This window comes from Tetrao urogallus (assembly GCF_951394365.1).
Source record: "Tetrao urogallus genome assembly, chromosome: 5".
Lineage (NCBI taxonomy): Eukaryota > Metazoa > Chordata > Aves > Galliformes > Phasianidae > Tetrao > Tetrao urogallus.
The window spans coordinates 29,880,399-29,894,677 of NC_136818.1; the positions used below are offsets into that span (position 1 = coordinate 29,880,399).

A 14,279-nucleotide genomic window follows, 5' to 3' on the forward strand; every position below is an offset into this window, starting at 1 on the left:
CCTTGGTCAGGGAGCAAGCGCGGGTTGGAGAGGGCCGGCACGGGGCACGCTGGGGGAGGGACAAGACAGGCCGCACAGGAGCTTCACCCAAGTGACAGGCGGAGCTTCCCTCCCTGGCATCATCCCTAAACTACCCACAAATACCCACCCCAAGCCTACCCAAATACTCACTAACAGCCCCTCAGCAGCCACGGCAGGGCCTTCAACTCTTGGCTCGTGACACCAGAGCACGCTGAGAGACAGCTCGAGCCCTCAGCTCTCTCTCGCCTCCATCTTGCAGAGTCACCCCCTCCTCCGCCAGACATGTCGTGCTACAGCCCGTGCCAGACAGCCGCCTGCGGTCCAGCCCCGCTTGCCAACAGCTGCAACGAGCCGTGTGTTCTTCGTTGTGCCGACTCCAGCGTTGCGATCCAGCCCCCACCGGTCGTGGTGACGCTGCCGGGCCCAATCCTCAGCTCCTTCCCTCAGAGCACAGCCGTGGGATCCACAGCGTCCGCTGCCGTGGGGAGCTCTCTCAGCGCTGGCAGTGTGCCCATCGGTGCTGGGGGCTCCGTGGGCCTGGGGGGCTTTGGGTGGTCAGGGCTGGGCCGTGGGCTCTGTGGGACTCTGGGACGTGGCAATCTCTTCTGCTAAAGCCCGTGGATCACCTGCCTGTGCATGAGCACCACGGGCCTTGAAGGCGGCCCTGGAGCCAGCCCTGAGGGCATGGCCACGGTCTGCAGAGGAGCCGAGTCCCCACCAACTTCTCCTCCTCATCGCCCGCCCTCTTTCCCCTGCTGACTATCCCTGGTCTTCTGCTATCACTGAGCTTTACTGAGAAAGTCCAAAGGGCATTGCTGAAACTCTCAGCTGTCGCTTGTTCTTCTCCTTTTCTCATTAAAGGCATGGAGCATCAGCTTTGGAAACGAGTCTCCTTTCATTCTTCCTCCTTCCCCAACCCCCGACAGCCCAGTGCGCAACGGACTTCGTCCCCTTGCAAAACTCTGCGGGACTCTGCAGTTCTGGGCTTTGATAGTGCAGTGCAGTCCACTCCTCGCAAGGGAGATGAGATCATTTCATGCTGAGAGCTCTCTGGGAAGGACAATCATTGCTCACTGGCACCACTCAGGAGCCACGCAGCAAAGTGTGAAGGGAGAGCGCATTTTCTGTGGAATGTTCCCGGGCTGCTTCAACTGCTGCAGGGACATGAGAACCTCCTGGGTTAGTAAGAACCGATGCTGGCTCAGGCGACTTTGGGAGGAAACGTTTTTCTAACAAGCCAGAAAGTCAGCTCAAGGACTACCACCCATTCACAAGGCAGCCAGCTTTCCAACTCCTTCCCCACAAGGGCCCCAGCCAGCTGTCCCGTGACACACACGGAAAGCCGGGAGGCGTGAAGCAGGCTATCTCCCGCACTCCGTTTTGGGAGGGAGAAAGACACTGAGTCCGTTTACCGTCTCCTTCACAAAGAGGAGAATTGGTCCAAGGAAGAAACGCCTGAGCTTGACAGAGCTACTTGGAAAGGAGCAAATTCTCTTTCGCGGGGGAAGCCGAGTAACGTCGTGATCCATCTCTTCCCAGGACAATCACAAGCCTATGGGTTGAGAAGGCAAGAGCAAGGCTGGAACAGGAACGGTGCCTGGGAGAGACCCGCATGAAAGTGCTTCTGGTCCCAGCTCCACGGCCTGTGGATTGCTTCGTTTTGTCTTTTTTTGTTGAGGTTGTTTGTTTGTTTGTCGGTTTTGCGTGTCTGTGTGTGCGTGTGTTGCGCAGGAGAAAAATTAACCAAGCAGAGCAGAAAGAGTAGCAGAAGTAACACGGACTAGCAGAACTGTGGAGGTTGGAAGGAACCTGTTGAGACTTGCCAGTCCGAGCCACCTGCTGAAGCAAGATCCACTTGAGCTGGCCGGTGGGGACGTAGTGCAGTCAGGTTTCAGCATCTCAGAGGATGACAACTCCACAGCTTCTCGGGGCCATCCTTTCCATTCTTTGTCCACCCTCACTGTAAAACAGTGGGTTTTGGTGTTGAGATGGGCGTCCGCAACTATCGCTGGGCCGCAGCGACACCACTCCATTTCATTCAGGGGCCAACTTCAATGCCTCGCTACAAATGCACGTGTCAGGAGAAATAAGCAGGGGGGAATGGGAATTTTTAGCCCAGGCTCAGGACTACGAGATCGTAGGCCTCAGCGAGACGTGGTGGGATGGCTTTCATGACCGGAGTGCAGACACAGGCAGGGAAGCAGAGGAGGCGAGGGAGCCCTCTGCGTTACAGGAGGGCTTGACTGGATGCAACTTAGTTGTCTTAGTGATGAAAGGGGCCAAGCGTCGCTGCGCAGGAGTCAGGCAAAAGACCAACGTGGCAGAAATTGTGACAGGACTATGTCATCGACCGCCCAGCTGGCACAAAGAAGCAGATGGAAGAGTCTACTCAATGAACATAAGGAGAGAGAACAAACGTACTACTGACGGTAAAAGAATGTCAGATTGAGCTTTGGAAGTCCCTGTTGATTGCAGTGGACTTGGACTAGGTGACCCTTAAAAAGGTCCCTTCCAACTCACGTGATTCTATGACTCTCTGATGAGTTACAGGCTTTCCGTCTGACTTCGGTACAAGGGAAGGTCATGGAGCACGTTGTCTTGAGTGCCATCACACGGCACGTCGAGGACAACACAATGGTCACACCCAGTCAGCACACCTTTCTACGCACGGCAGCTCCTGCTTCACTAACCCGAGCTCCCTCCAGCTATCCTAGAAGGCCAGCACGGTGGGCGAGGAAAAGGCTGTGGAGGTTGTTTAGCCGGACTTCAGCAAAGCGTTTGGTACTGATACAGGGGGAAGACTTGCTTGGAAGGAGAGCAACCCACCATGGCAACAGAAGTCAACTACTCTCAAACCACCTTCCTTCCTAAACATTCTGAGGGAGACAGGAGTACGGGCATCAGGGCCCGTTGCTGCCGTCCTCCTTTGACTGTTCTTTCACCAAGAGGAGCATGAGAGCATTTCAAGGCACTGCCAGGAGGTCGGGCAAGATGCCAATGGCTGTGACAACACGGTGCAAAAAGCTGCATTTCTGCAGGAACGAGGACGTGAGGTTGTGCCGAGAGCCCTTAGCATGTCTCAGTTCTTTTCCCTCAGTATCCCTGACGCCAACGTGTGGAAGGATGACTGAGAGTGAGGTGGAGCAGAAGCTCCTAACAGTGGCTCAGCACCTCCTGGTCAGTCGCAGGTGGCCTGCTAGGGCCACCTTGCAATTACAAGGCACTACCTGCGCCTCTCTGTCCCCTGCCAAGAGAGAGGAAGCCAGGTTCTCTGGGTGCACGGCTGGAAAAACAAGCAACTAGGGAAAGGGCCACAGGCCGACGTGGCCTGGCAAGGGAATGCTGAAGCAGACCCACTTGGTGGTGGCCCACTTCCAGGCATGACTCAGCAGCCGCCCTCCCTCCTTCATCACGGCCTCCTGGTGCTCCAGCCTCTCCCCAGGCGTGAAATGAGTAAATCCAGTTTGGTAAGGCACAGCCCGTGCCCTGCCCACAGAAAACACTCTGACCTTGCCCGAATAAAGGAAACAGCTGGAAGCCTTTGCAGGTCAGGAAAGCGTGTGTGTCACCACGGCCGGGGGGAGCAGCGACTCGCCATGGAGCGGCCTGACCCACTCCAGCTACGCTCTCGATGTCTCCCTCCCTGCATACGGGCCATGAAGTTTCTCTCCAGATCACTAGGGGCCTGGGCTGAACATCACCTTCCACCCTCGGCCGGGCAGCTGAGTCTCCTGCAGAGGCTTGCCTGTGCTCTGAGCTCCTCCGTAGCCTGCCGGCACCGCTCTTGCTCAGGGTCAGGCCCAGCCCGTCACTGCGTCTTGCACTTGCTTGTGCGTTCCCTTCTGCAGTGCTCCACACGCAAAGTCCTACCAAGCGGGGGCCACGCCCTTCGGGAAGGGGAGGACGTGTACCGCACCTGCGCACGGCCTGATCCTTCTGCAAGTCTTCACCAGCAGTGGCAACCAGACCTCTCACGAGCATCGGCCTGAGGAAGAGACAGAACTGCTATCAAGCAGATCGCTTCAGCCTTACGCAGCGTGACAAGGGAGCTAAGCATTTCGGGTGAAGGAGGAATGTCTTTCATCTACCGGCAGAGCTTGGGAAGCCAAAATTACCCTTTCTGAAGGCGCTCTGTGTTTTTGCCACTTCAGCTCCCTCGGGGCCATCGGGCTCAGTATAAATAGGTGCCTCGTTTCCCAGCTACTCTATTCCCTGCTTGGGCCTTGCTCTCCTCTGTGAAGCCAGTAAGTCCGCGTTCGCTTTGCCTTCTGTCTGCTCGTGGTCAGAACGCCTCCCAAGGAGGGGGCTGTGTGCATTTTTCCTGCCTTGTCCTCCGCAAGCGGTCTGGGACTGTCAACCATGCCTGTCTGTATTTGGGGAAGGGAACTGGGGAGCGTGGCTTTTTCACCTGAAGCGGGGCGTTGGAGGGTTCCTTTGAAAGCCGTTTGAGGCCCTGGCTGTGCGGCCAGAAATTTCTAACCAGTGCCTCGGCCAGCCTCTTCTTCCACCATCCTTCAGGCAGCGATGCACCTTTTGCCTTAGTAGCACGGCTTGGAATTTCCTCAGGAGAGCTAGTCCCACCAGAGACGTCTTAGCACTTGGTGGCTTCTGTCTTCAGTAGCCTTGTTGCGCTTTGCCCGCACTTGTCTCCTTCTGAAAGAAGCAGGGGGAGTGAGGGGGACAGAAGGGCGGAGCTGTCAGAGGAGAAGGAGAGCTCTTTTTAGAGGGAAAAGCCGTTGAGGGAACAAGCTGAGGTCTTCCTCTGGAAGAACAGGTAACCACCAGCGGGGAAGAAGGGCTCACGAGCAGGACCTCCACAGATTGATGCTGAGAGTGATGCTTTTCTGTTGTACCGTAGAACATCTTTCTTTCCCCGACTGAGGCAATAGCAGCAAGGATAAACTCATCCCCCCTGAAAGAGTTGGCATCCTCTTCGTCATACCTACCTCAGGATGTGGTGAGATGAGGAGCCTCATCTCACAGCTGAACGTTCCAGGCCAGCCTTCGAGGCTGACTAGAATGATGGTTGTGCGTTGTGAGGGAAACGTCCTTGCAGGCTGGACACGGACCCTTGGTCAGGGAGCAAGCGCGGGTTGGAGAGGGCCGGCACGGGGCACGCTGGGGGAGGGACAAGACAGGCCGCACAGGAGCTTCACCCAAGTGACAGGCGGAGCTTCCCTCCCTGGCATCATCCCTAAACTACCCACAAATACCCACCCCAAGCCTACCCAAATACTCACTAACAGCCCCTCAGCAGCCACGGCAGGGCCTTCAACTCTTGGCTCGTGACACCAGAGCACGCTGAGAGACAGCTCGAGCCCTCAGCTCTCTCTCGCCTCCATCTTGCAGAGTCACCCCCTCCTCCGCCAGACATGTCGTGCTACAGCCCGTGCCAGACAGCCGCCTGCGGTCCAGCCCCGCTTGCCAACAGCTGCAACGAGCCGTGTGTTCTTCGTTGTGCCGACTCCAGCGTTGCGATCCAGCCCCCACCGGTCGTGGTGACGCTGCCGGGCCCAATCCTCAGCTCCTTCCCTCAGAGCACAGCCGTGGGATCCACAGCGTCCGCTGCCGTGGGGAGCTCTCTCAGCGCTGGCAGTGTGCCCATCGGTGCTGGGGGCTCCGTGGGCCTGGGGGGCTTTGGGTGGTCAGGGCTGGGCCGTGGGCTCTGTGGGACTCTGGGACGTGGCAATCTCTTCTGCTAAAGCCCGTGGATCACCTGCCTGTGCATGAGCACCACGGGCCTTGAAGGCGGCCCTGGAGCCAGCCCTGAGGGCATGGCCACGGTCTGCAGAGGAGCCGAGTTCCCACCAACTTCTCCTCCTCATCGCCCGCCCTCTTTCCCCTGCTGACTATCCCTGGTCTTCTGCTATCACTGAGCTTTACTGAGAAAGTCCAAAGGGCATTGCTGAAACTCTCAGCTGTCGCTTGTTCTTCTCCTTTTCTCATTAAAGGCATGGAGCATCAGCTTTGGAAACGAGTCTCCTTTCATTCTTCCTCCTTCCCCAACCCCCGACAGCCCAGTGCGCAACGGACTTCGTCCCCTTGCAAAACTCTGCGGGACTCTGCAGTTCTGGGCTTTGATAGTGCAGTGCAGTCCACTCCTCGCAAGGGAGATGAGATCATTTCATGCTGAGAGCTCTCTGGGAAGGACAATCATTGCTCACTGGCACCACTCAGGAGCCACGCAGCAAAGTGTGAAGGGAGAGCGCATTTTCTGTGGAATGTTCCTGGGCTGCTTCAACTGCTGCAGGGACATGAGAACCTCCTGGGTTAGTAAGAACCGATGCTGGCTCAGGCGACTTTGGGAGGAAACGTTTTTCTAACAAGCCAGAAAGTCAGCTCAAGGACTACCACCCATTCACAAGGCAGCCAGCTTTCCAACTCCTTCCCCACAAGGGCCCCAGCCAGCTGTCCCGTGACACACACGGAAAGCCGGGAGGCGTGAAGCAGGCTATCTCCCGCACTCCGTTTTGGGAGGGAGAAAGACACTGAGTCCGTTTACCGTCTCCTTCACAAAGAGGAGAATTGGTCCAAGGAAGAAACGCCTGAGCTTGACAGAGCTACTTGGAAAGGAGCAAATTCTCTTTCGCGGGGGAAGCCGAGTAACGTTGTGATCCATCTCTTCCCAGGACAATCACAAGCCTATGGGTTGAGAAGGCAAGAGCAAGGCTGGAACAGGAACGGTGCCTGGGAGAGACCCGCATGAAAGTGCTTCTGGTCCCAGCTCCACGGCCTGTGGATTGCTTCGTTTTGTCTTTTTTTGTTGATGTTTGTTTGTTTGTCGGTTTTGCGTGTCTGTGTGTGCGTGTGTTGCGCAGGAGAAAAATTAACCAAGCAGAGCAGAAAGAGTAGCAGAAGTAACACGGACTAGCAGAACTGTGGAGGTTGGAAGGAACCTGTTGAGACTTGCCAGTCCGAGCCACCTGCTGAAGCAAGATCCACTTGAGCTGGCCGGTGGGGACGTAGTGCAGTCAGGTTTCAGCATCTCAGAGGATGAAAACTCCACAGCTTCTCGGGGCCATCCTTTCCATTCTTTGTCCACCCTCACTGTAAAACAGTGGGTTTTGGTGTTGAGATGGGCGTCCGCAACTATCGCTGGGCCGCAGCGACACCACTCCATTTCATTCAGGGGCCAACTTCAATGCCTCGCTACAAATGCACGTGTCAGGAGAAATAAGCAGGGGGGAACGGGAATTTTTAGCCCAGGCTCAGGACTACGAGATCGTAGGCCTCAGCGAGACGTGGTGGGATGGCTTTCATGACCGGAGTGCAGACACAGGCAGGGAAGCAGAGGAGGCGAGGGAGCCCTCTGCGTTACAGGAGGGCTTGACTGGATGCAACTTAGTTGTCTTAGTGATGAAAGGGGCCAAGCGTCGCTGCGCAGGAGTCAGGCAAAAGACCAACGTGGCAGAAATTGTGACAGGACTATGTGATCGACCGCCCAGCTGGCACAAAGAAGCAGATGGAAGAGTCTACTCAATGAACATAAGGAGAGAGAACAAACGTACTACTGACGGTAAAAGAATGTCAGATTGAGCTTTGGATGTCCCTGTTGATTGCAGTGGACTTGGACTAGGTGACCCTTAAAAAGGTCCCTTCCAACTCACGTGATTCTATGACTCTCTGATGAGTTACAGGCTTTCCGTCTGACTTCGGTACAAGGGAAGGTCATGGAGCACGTTGTCTTGAGTGCCATCACACGGCACGTCGAGGACAACACAATGGTCACACCCAGTCAGCACACCTTTCTACGCACGGCAGCTCCTGCTTCACTAACCCGAGCTCCCTCCAGCTATCCTAGAAGGCCAGCACGGTGGGCGAGGAAAAGGCTGTGGAGGTTGTTTAGCCGGACTTCAGCAAAGCGTTTGGTACTGATACAGGGGGAAGACTTGCTTGGAAGGAGAGCAACCCACCATGGCAACAGAAGTCAACTACTCTCAAACCACCTTCCTTCCTAAACATTCTGAGGGAGACAGGAGTACGGGCATCAGGGCCCGTTGCTGCCGTCCTCCTTTGACTGTTCTTTCACCAAGAGGAGCATGAGAGCATTTCAAGGCACTGCCAGGTGGTCGGGCAAGATGCCAATGGCTGTGACAACACGGTGCAAAAAGCTGCATTTCTGCAGGAACGAGGACGTGAGGTTGTGCCGAGAGCCCTTAGCATGTCTCAGTTCTTTTCCCTCAGTATCCCTGACGCCAACGTGTGGAAGGATGACTGAGAGTGAGGTGGAGCAGAAGCTCCTAACAGTGGCTCAGCACCTCCTGGTCAGTCGCAGGTGGCCTGCTAGGGCCACCTTGCAATTACAAGGCACTACCTGCGCCTCTCTGTCCCCTGCCAAGAGAGAGGAAGCCAGGTTCTCTGGGTGCACGGCTGGAAAAACAAGCAACTAGGGAAAGGGCCACAGGCCGACGTGGCCTGGCAAGGGAATGCTGAAGCAGACCCACTTGGTGGTGGCCCACTTCCAGGCATGACTCAGCAGCCGCCCTCCCTCCTTCATCACGGCCTCCTGGTGCTCCAGCCTCTCCCCAGGCGTGAAATGAGTAAATCCAGTTTGGTAAGGCACAGCCCGTGCCCTGCCCACAGAAAACACTCTGACCTTGCCCGAATAAAGGAAACAGCTGGAAGCCTTTGCAGGTCAGGAAAGCGTGTGCGTCACCACGGCCGGGGGGAGCAGCGACTCGCCATGGAGCGGCCTGACCCACTCCAGCTACGCTCACGATGTCTCCCTCCCTGCATACGCGCCATGAAGTTTCTCTCCAGATCACTAGGGGCCTGGGCTGAACATCACCTTCCACCCTCGGCCGGGCAGCTGAGTCTCCTGCAGAGGCTTGCCTGTGCTCTGAGCTCCTCCGTAGCCTGCCAGCACCGCTCTTGCTCAGGGTCAGGCCCAGCCCGTCACTGCGTCTTGCACTTGCTTGTGCGTTCCCTTCTGCAGTGCTCCACGCGCAAAGTCCTACCAAGCGGGGGCCACGCCCTTCGGGAAGGGGAGGACGTGTACCGCACCTGCGCACGGCCTGATCCTTCTGCAAGTCTTCACCAGCAGTGGCAACCAGACCTCTCACGAGCATCGGCCTGAGGAAGAGACAGAACTGCTATCAAGCAGATCGCTTCAGCCTTACGCAGCGTGACAAGGGAGCTAAGCATTTCGGGTGAAGGAGGAATGTCTTTCATCTACCGGCAGAGCTTGGGAAGCCAAAATTACCCTTTCTGAAGGCGCTCTGTGTTTTTGCCACTTCAGCTCCCTCGGGGCCATCGGGCTCAGTATAAATAGGTGCCTCGTTTCCCAGCTACTCTATTCCCTGCTTGGGCCTTGCTCTCCTCTGTGAAGCCAGTAAGTCCGCGTTCGCTTTGCCTTCTGTCTGCTCGTGGTCAGAACGCCTCCCAAGGAGGGGGCTGTGTGCATTTTTCCTGCCTTGTCCTCCGCAAGCGGTCTGGGACTGTCAACCATGCCTGTCCGTATTTGGGGAAGGGAACTGGGGAGCGTGGCTTTTTCACCTGAAGCGGGGCGTTGGAGGGTTCCTTTGAAAGCCGTTTGAGGCCCTGGCTGTGCGGCCAGAAATTTCTAACCAGTGCCTCGGCCAGCCTCTTCTTCCACCATCCTTCAGGCAGCGATGCACCTTTTGCCTTAGTAGCACGGCTTGGAATTTCCTCAGGAGAGCTAGTCCCACCAGAGACGTCTTAGCACTTGGTGGCTTCTGTCTTCAGTAGCCTTGTTGCGCTTTGCCCGCACTTGTCTCCTTCTGAAAGAAGCAGGGGGAGTGAGGGGGACAGAAGGGCGGAGCTGTCAGAGGAGAAGGAGAGCTCTTTTTAGAGGGAAAAGCCGTTGAGGGAACAAGCTGAGGTCTTCCTCTGGAAGAACAGGTAACCACCAGCGGGGAAGAAGGGCTCACGAGCAGGACCTCCACAGATTGATGCTGAGAGTGATGCTTTTCTGTTGTACCGTAGAACATCTTTCTTTCCCCGACTGAGGCAATAGCAGCAAGGATAAACTCATCCCCCCTGAAAGAGTTGGCATCCTCTTCGTCATACCTACCTCAGGATGTGGTGAGATGAGGAGCCTCATCTCACAGCTGAACGTTCCAGGCCAGCCTTCGAGGCTGACTAGAATGATGGTTGTGCGTTGTGAGGGAAACGTCCTTGCAGGCTGGACACGGACCCTTGGTCAGGGAGCAAGCGCGGGTTGGAGAGGGCCGGCACGGGGCACGCTGGGGGAGGGACAAGACAGGCCGCACAGGAGCTTCACCCAAGTGACAGGCGGAGCTTCCCTCCCTGGCATCATCCCTAAACTACCCACAAATACCCACCCCAAGCCTACCCAAATACTCACTAACAGCCCCTCAGCAGCCACGGCAGGGCCTTCAACTCTTGGCTCGTGACACCAGAGCACGCTGAGAGACAGCTCGAGCCCTCAGCTCTCTCTCGCCTCCATCTTGCAGAGTCACCCCCTCCTCCGCCAGACATGTCGTGCTACAGCCCGTGCCAGACAGCCGCCTGCGGTCCAGCCCCGCTTGCCAACAGCTGCAACGAGCCGTGTGTTCTTCGTTGTGCCGACTCCAGCGTTGCGATCCAGCCCCCACCGGTCATGGTGACGCTGCCGGGCCCAATCCTCAGCTCCTTCCCTCAGAGCACAGCCGTGGGATCCACAGCGTCCGCTGCCGTGGGGAGCTCTCTCAGCGCTGGCAGTGTGCCCATCGGTGCTGGGGGCTCCGTGGGCCTGGGGGGCTTTGGGTGGTCAGGGCTGGGCCGTGGGCTCTGTGGGACTCTGGGGCGTGGCAATCTCTTCTGCTAAAGCCCGTGGATCACCTGCCTGTGCATGAGCACCACGGGCCTTGAAGGCGGCCCTGGAGCCAGCCCTGAGGGCATGGCCACGGTCTGCAGAGGAGCCGAGTTCCCACCAACTTCTCCTCCTCATCGCCCGCCCTCTTTCCCCTGCTGACTATCCCTGGTCTTCTGCTATCACTGAGCTTTACTGAGAAAGTCCAAAGGGCATTGCTGAAACTCTCAGCTGTCGCTTGTTCTTCTCCTTTTCTCATTAAAGGCATGGAGCATCAGCTTTGGAAACGAGTCTCCTTTCATTCTTCCTCCTTCCCCAACCCCCGACAGCCCAGTGCGCAACGGACTTCGTCCCCTTGCAAAACTCTGCGGGACTCTGCAGTTCTGGGCTTTGATAGTGCAGTGCAGTCCACTCCTCGCAAGGGAGATGAGATCATTTCATGCTGAGAGCTCTCTGGGAAGGACAATCATTGCTCACTGGCACCACTCAGGAGCCACGCAGCAAAGTGTGAAGGGAGAGCGCATTTTCTGTGGAATGTTCCCGGGCTGCTTCAACTGCTGCAGGGACATGAGAACCTCCTGGGTTAGTAAGAACCGATGCTGGCTCAGGCGACTTTGGGAGGAAACGTTTTTCTAACAAGCCAGAAAGTCAGCTCAAGGACTACCACCCATTCACAAGGCAGCCAGCTTTCCAACTCCTTCCCCACAAGGGCCCCAGCCAGCTGTCCCGTGACACACACGGAAAGCCGGGAGGCGTGAAGCAGGCTATCTCCCGCACTCCGTTTTGGGAGGGAGAAAGACACTGAGTCCGTTTACCGTCTCCTTCACAAAGAGGAGAATTGGTCCAAGGAAGAAACGCCTGAGCTTGACAGAGCTACTTGGAAAGGAGCAAATTCTCTTTCGCGGGGGAAGCCGAGTAACGTTGTGATCCATCTCTTCCCAGGACAATCACAAGCCTATGGGTTGAGAAGGCAAGAGCAAGGCTGGAACAGGAACGGTGCCTGGGAGAGACCCGCATGAAAGTGCTTCTGGTCCCAGCTCCACGGCCTGTGGATTGCTTCGTTTTGTCTTTTTTTGTTGATGTTTGTTTGTTTGTCGGTTTTGCGTGTCTGTGTGTGCGTGTGTTGCGCAGGAGAAAAATTAACCAAGCAGAGCAGAAAGAGTAGCAGAAGTAACACGGACTAGCAGAACTGTGGAGGTTGGAAGGAACCTGTTGAGACTTGCCAGTCCGAGCCACCTGCTGAAGCAAGATCCACTTGAGCTGGCCGGTGGGGACGTAGTGCAGTCAGGTTTCAGCATCTCAGAGGATGACAACTCCACAGCTTCTCGGGGCCATCCTTTCCATTCTTTGTCCACCCTCACTGTAAAACAGTGGGTTTTGGTGTTGAGATGGGCGTCCGCAACTATCGCTGGGCCGCAGCGACACCACTCCATTTCATTCAGGGGCCAACTTCAATGCCTCGCTACAAATGCACGTGTCAGGAGAAATAAGCAGGGGGGAACGGGAATTTTTAGCCCAGGCTCAGGACTACGAGATCGTAGGCCTCAGCGAGACGTGGTGGGATGGCTTTCATGACCGGAGTGCAGACACAGGCAGGGAAGCAGAGGAGGCGAGGGAGCCCTCTGCGTTACAGGAGGGCTTGACTGGATGCAACTTAGTTGTCTTAGTGATGAAAGGGGCCAAGCGTCGCTGCGCAGGAGTCAGGCAAAAGACCAACGTGGCAGAAATTGTGACAGGACTATGTGATCGACCGCCCAGCTGGCACAAAGAAGCAGATGGAAGAGTCTACTCAATGAACATAAGGAGAGAGAACAAACGTACTACTGACGGTAAAAGAATGTCAGATTGAGCTTTGGATGTCCCTGTTGATTGCAGTGGACTTGGACTAGGTGACCCTTAAAAAGGTCCCTTCCAACTCACGTGATTCTATGACTCTCTGATGAGTTACAGGCTTTCCGTCTGACTTCGGTACAAGGGAAGGTCATGGAGCACGTTGTCTTGAGTGCCATCACACGGCACGTCGAGGACAACACAATGGTCACACCCAGTCAGCACACCTTTCTACGCACGGCAGCTCCTGCTTCACTAACCCGAGCTCCCTCCAGCTATCCTAGAAGGCCAGCACGGTGGGCGAGGAAAAGGCTGTGGAGGTTGTTTAGCCGGACTTCAGCAAAGCGTTTGGTACTGATACAGGGGGAAGACTTGCTTGGAAGGAGAGCAACCCACCATGGCAACAGAAGTCAACTACTCTCAAACCACCTTCCTTCCTAAACATTCTGAGGGAGACAGGAGTACGGGCATCAGGGCCCGTTGCTGCCGTCCTCCTTTGACTGTTCTTTCACCAAGAGGAGCATGAGAGCATTTCAAGGCACTGCCAGGTGGTCGGGCAAGATGCCAATGGCTGTGACAACACGGTGCAAAAAGCTGCATTTCTGCAGGAACGAGGACGTGAGGTTGTGCCGAGAGCCCTTAGCATGTCTCAGTTCTTTTCCCTCAGTATCCCTGACGCCAACGTGTGGAAGGATGACTGAGAGTGAGGTGGAGCAGAAGCTCCTAACAGTGGCTCAGCACCTCCTGGTCAGTCGCAGGTGGCCTGCTAGGGCCACCTTGCAATTACAAGGCACTACCTGCGCCTCTCTGTCCCCTGCCAAGAGAGAGGAAGCCAGGTTCTCTGGGTGCACGGCTGGAAAAACAAGCAACTAGGGAAAGGGCCACAGGCCGACGTGGCCTGGCAAGGGAATGCTGAAGCAGACCCACTTGGTGGTGGCCCACTTCCAGGCATGACTCAGCAGCCGCCCTCCCTCCTTCATCACGGCCTCCTGGTGCTCCAGCCTCTCCCCAGGCGTGAAATGAGTAAATCCAGTTTGGTAAGGCACAGCCCGTGCCCTGCCCACAGAAAACACTCTGACCTTGCCCGAATAAAGGAAACAGCTGGAAGCCTTTGCAGGTCAGGAAAGCGTGTGCGTCACCACGGCCGGGGGGAGCAGCGACTCGCCATGGAGCGGCCTGACCCACTCCAGCTACGCTCACGATGTCTCCCTCCCTGCATACGCGCCATGAAGTTTCTCTCCAGATCACTAGGGGCCTGGGCTGAACATCACCTTCCACCCTCGGCCGGGCAGCTGAGTCTCCTGCAGAGGCTTGCCTGTGCTCTGAGCTCCTCCGTAGCCTGCCAGCACCGCTCTTGCTCAGGGTCAGGCCCAGCCCGTCACTGCGTCTTGCACTTGCTTGTGCGTTCCCTTCTGCAGTGCTCCACGCGCAAAGTCCTACCAAGCGGGGGCCACGCCCTTCGGGAAGGGGAGGACGTGTACCGCACCTGCGCACGGCCTGATCCTTCTGCAAGTCTTCACCAGCAGTGGCAACCAGACCTCTCACGAGCATCGGCCTGAGGAAGAGACAGAACTGCTATCAAGCAGATCGCTTCAGCCTTACGCAGCGTGACAAGGGAGCTAAGCATTTCGGGTGAAGGAGGAATGTCTTTCAT

At 56.5% G+C, this 14,279-nt stretch overlaps 1 protein-coding gene across 1 annotated transcript; it reads left to right on the forward strand.

The window, feature by feature from the left end:
- Window positions 1–303: 303 nt before the first annotated feature.
- LOC306946765 (beta-keratin-related protein) lies at window positions 304–633 on the forward strand (the record flags this gene model as incomplete). The annotated part of the gene is made up of 1 exon (XM_079535867.1): window positions 304–633. The coding sequence occupies one exon, from the start codon at window positions 304–306 to the stop codon at window positions 631–633; it is 330 nt and encodes a 109-aa protein (XP_079391993.1).
- Window positions 634–14,279: the final 13,646 nt, after the last annotated feature.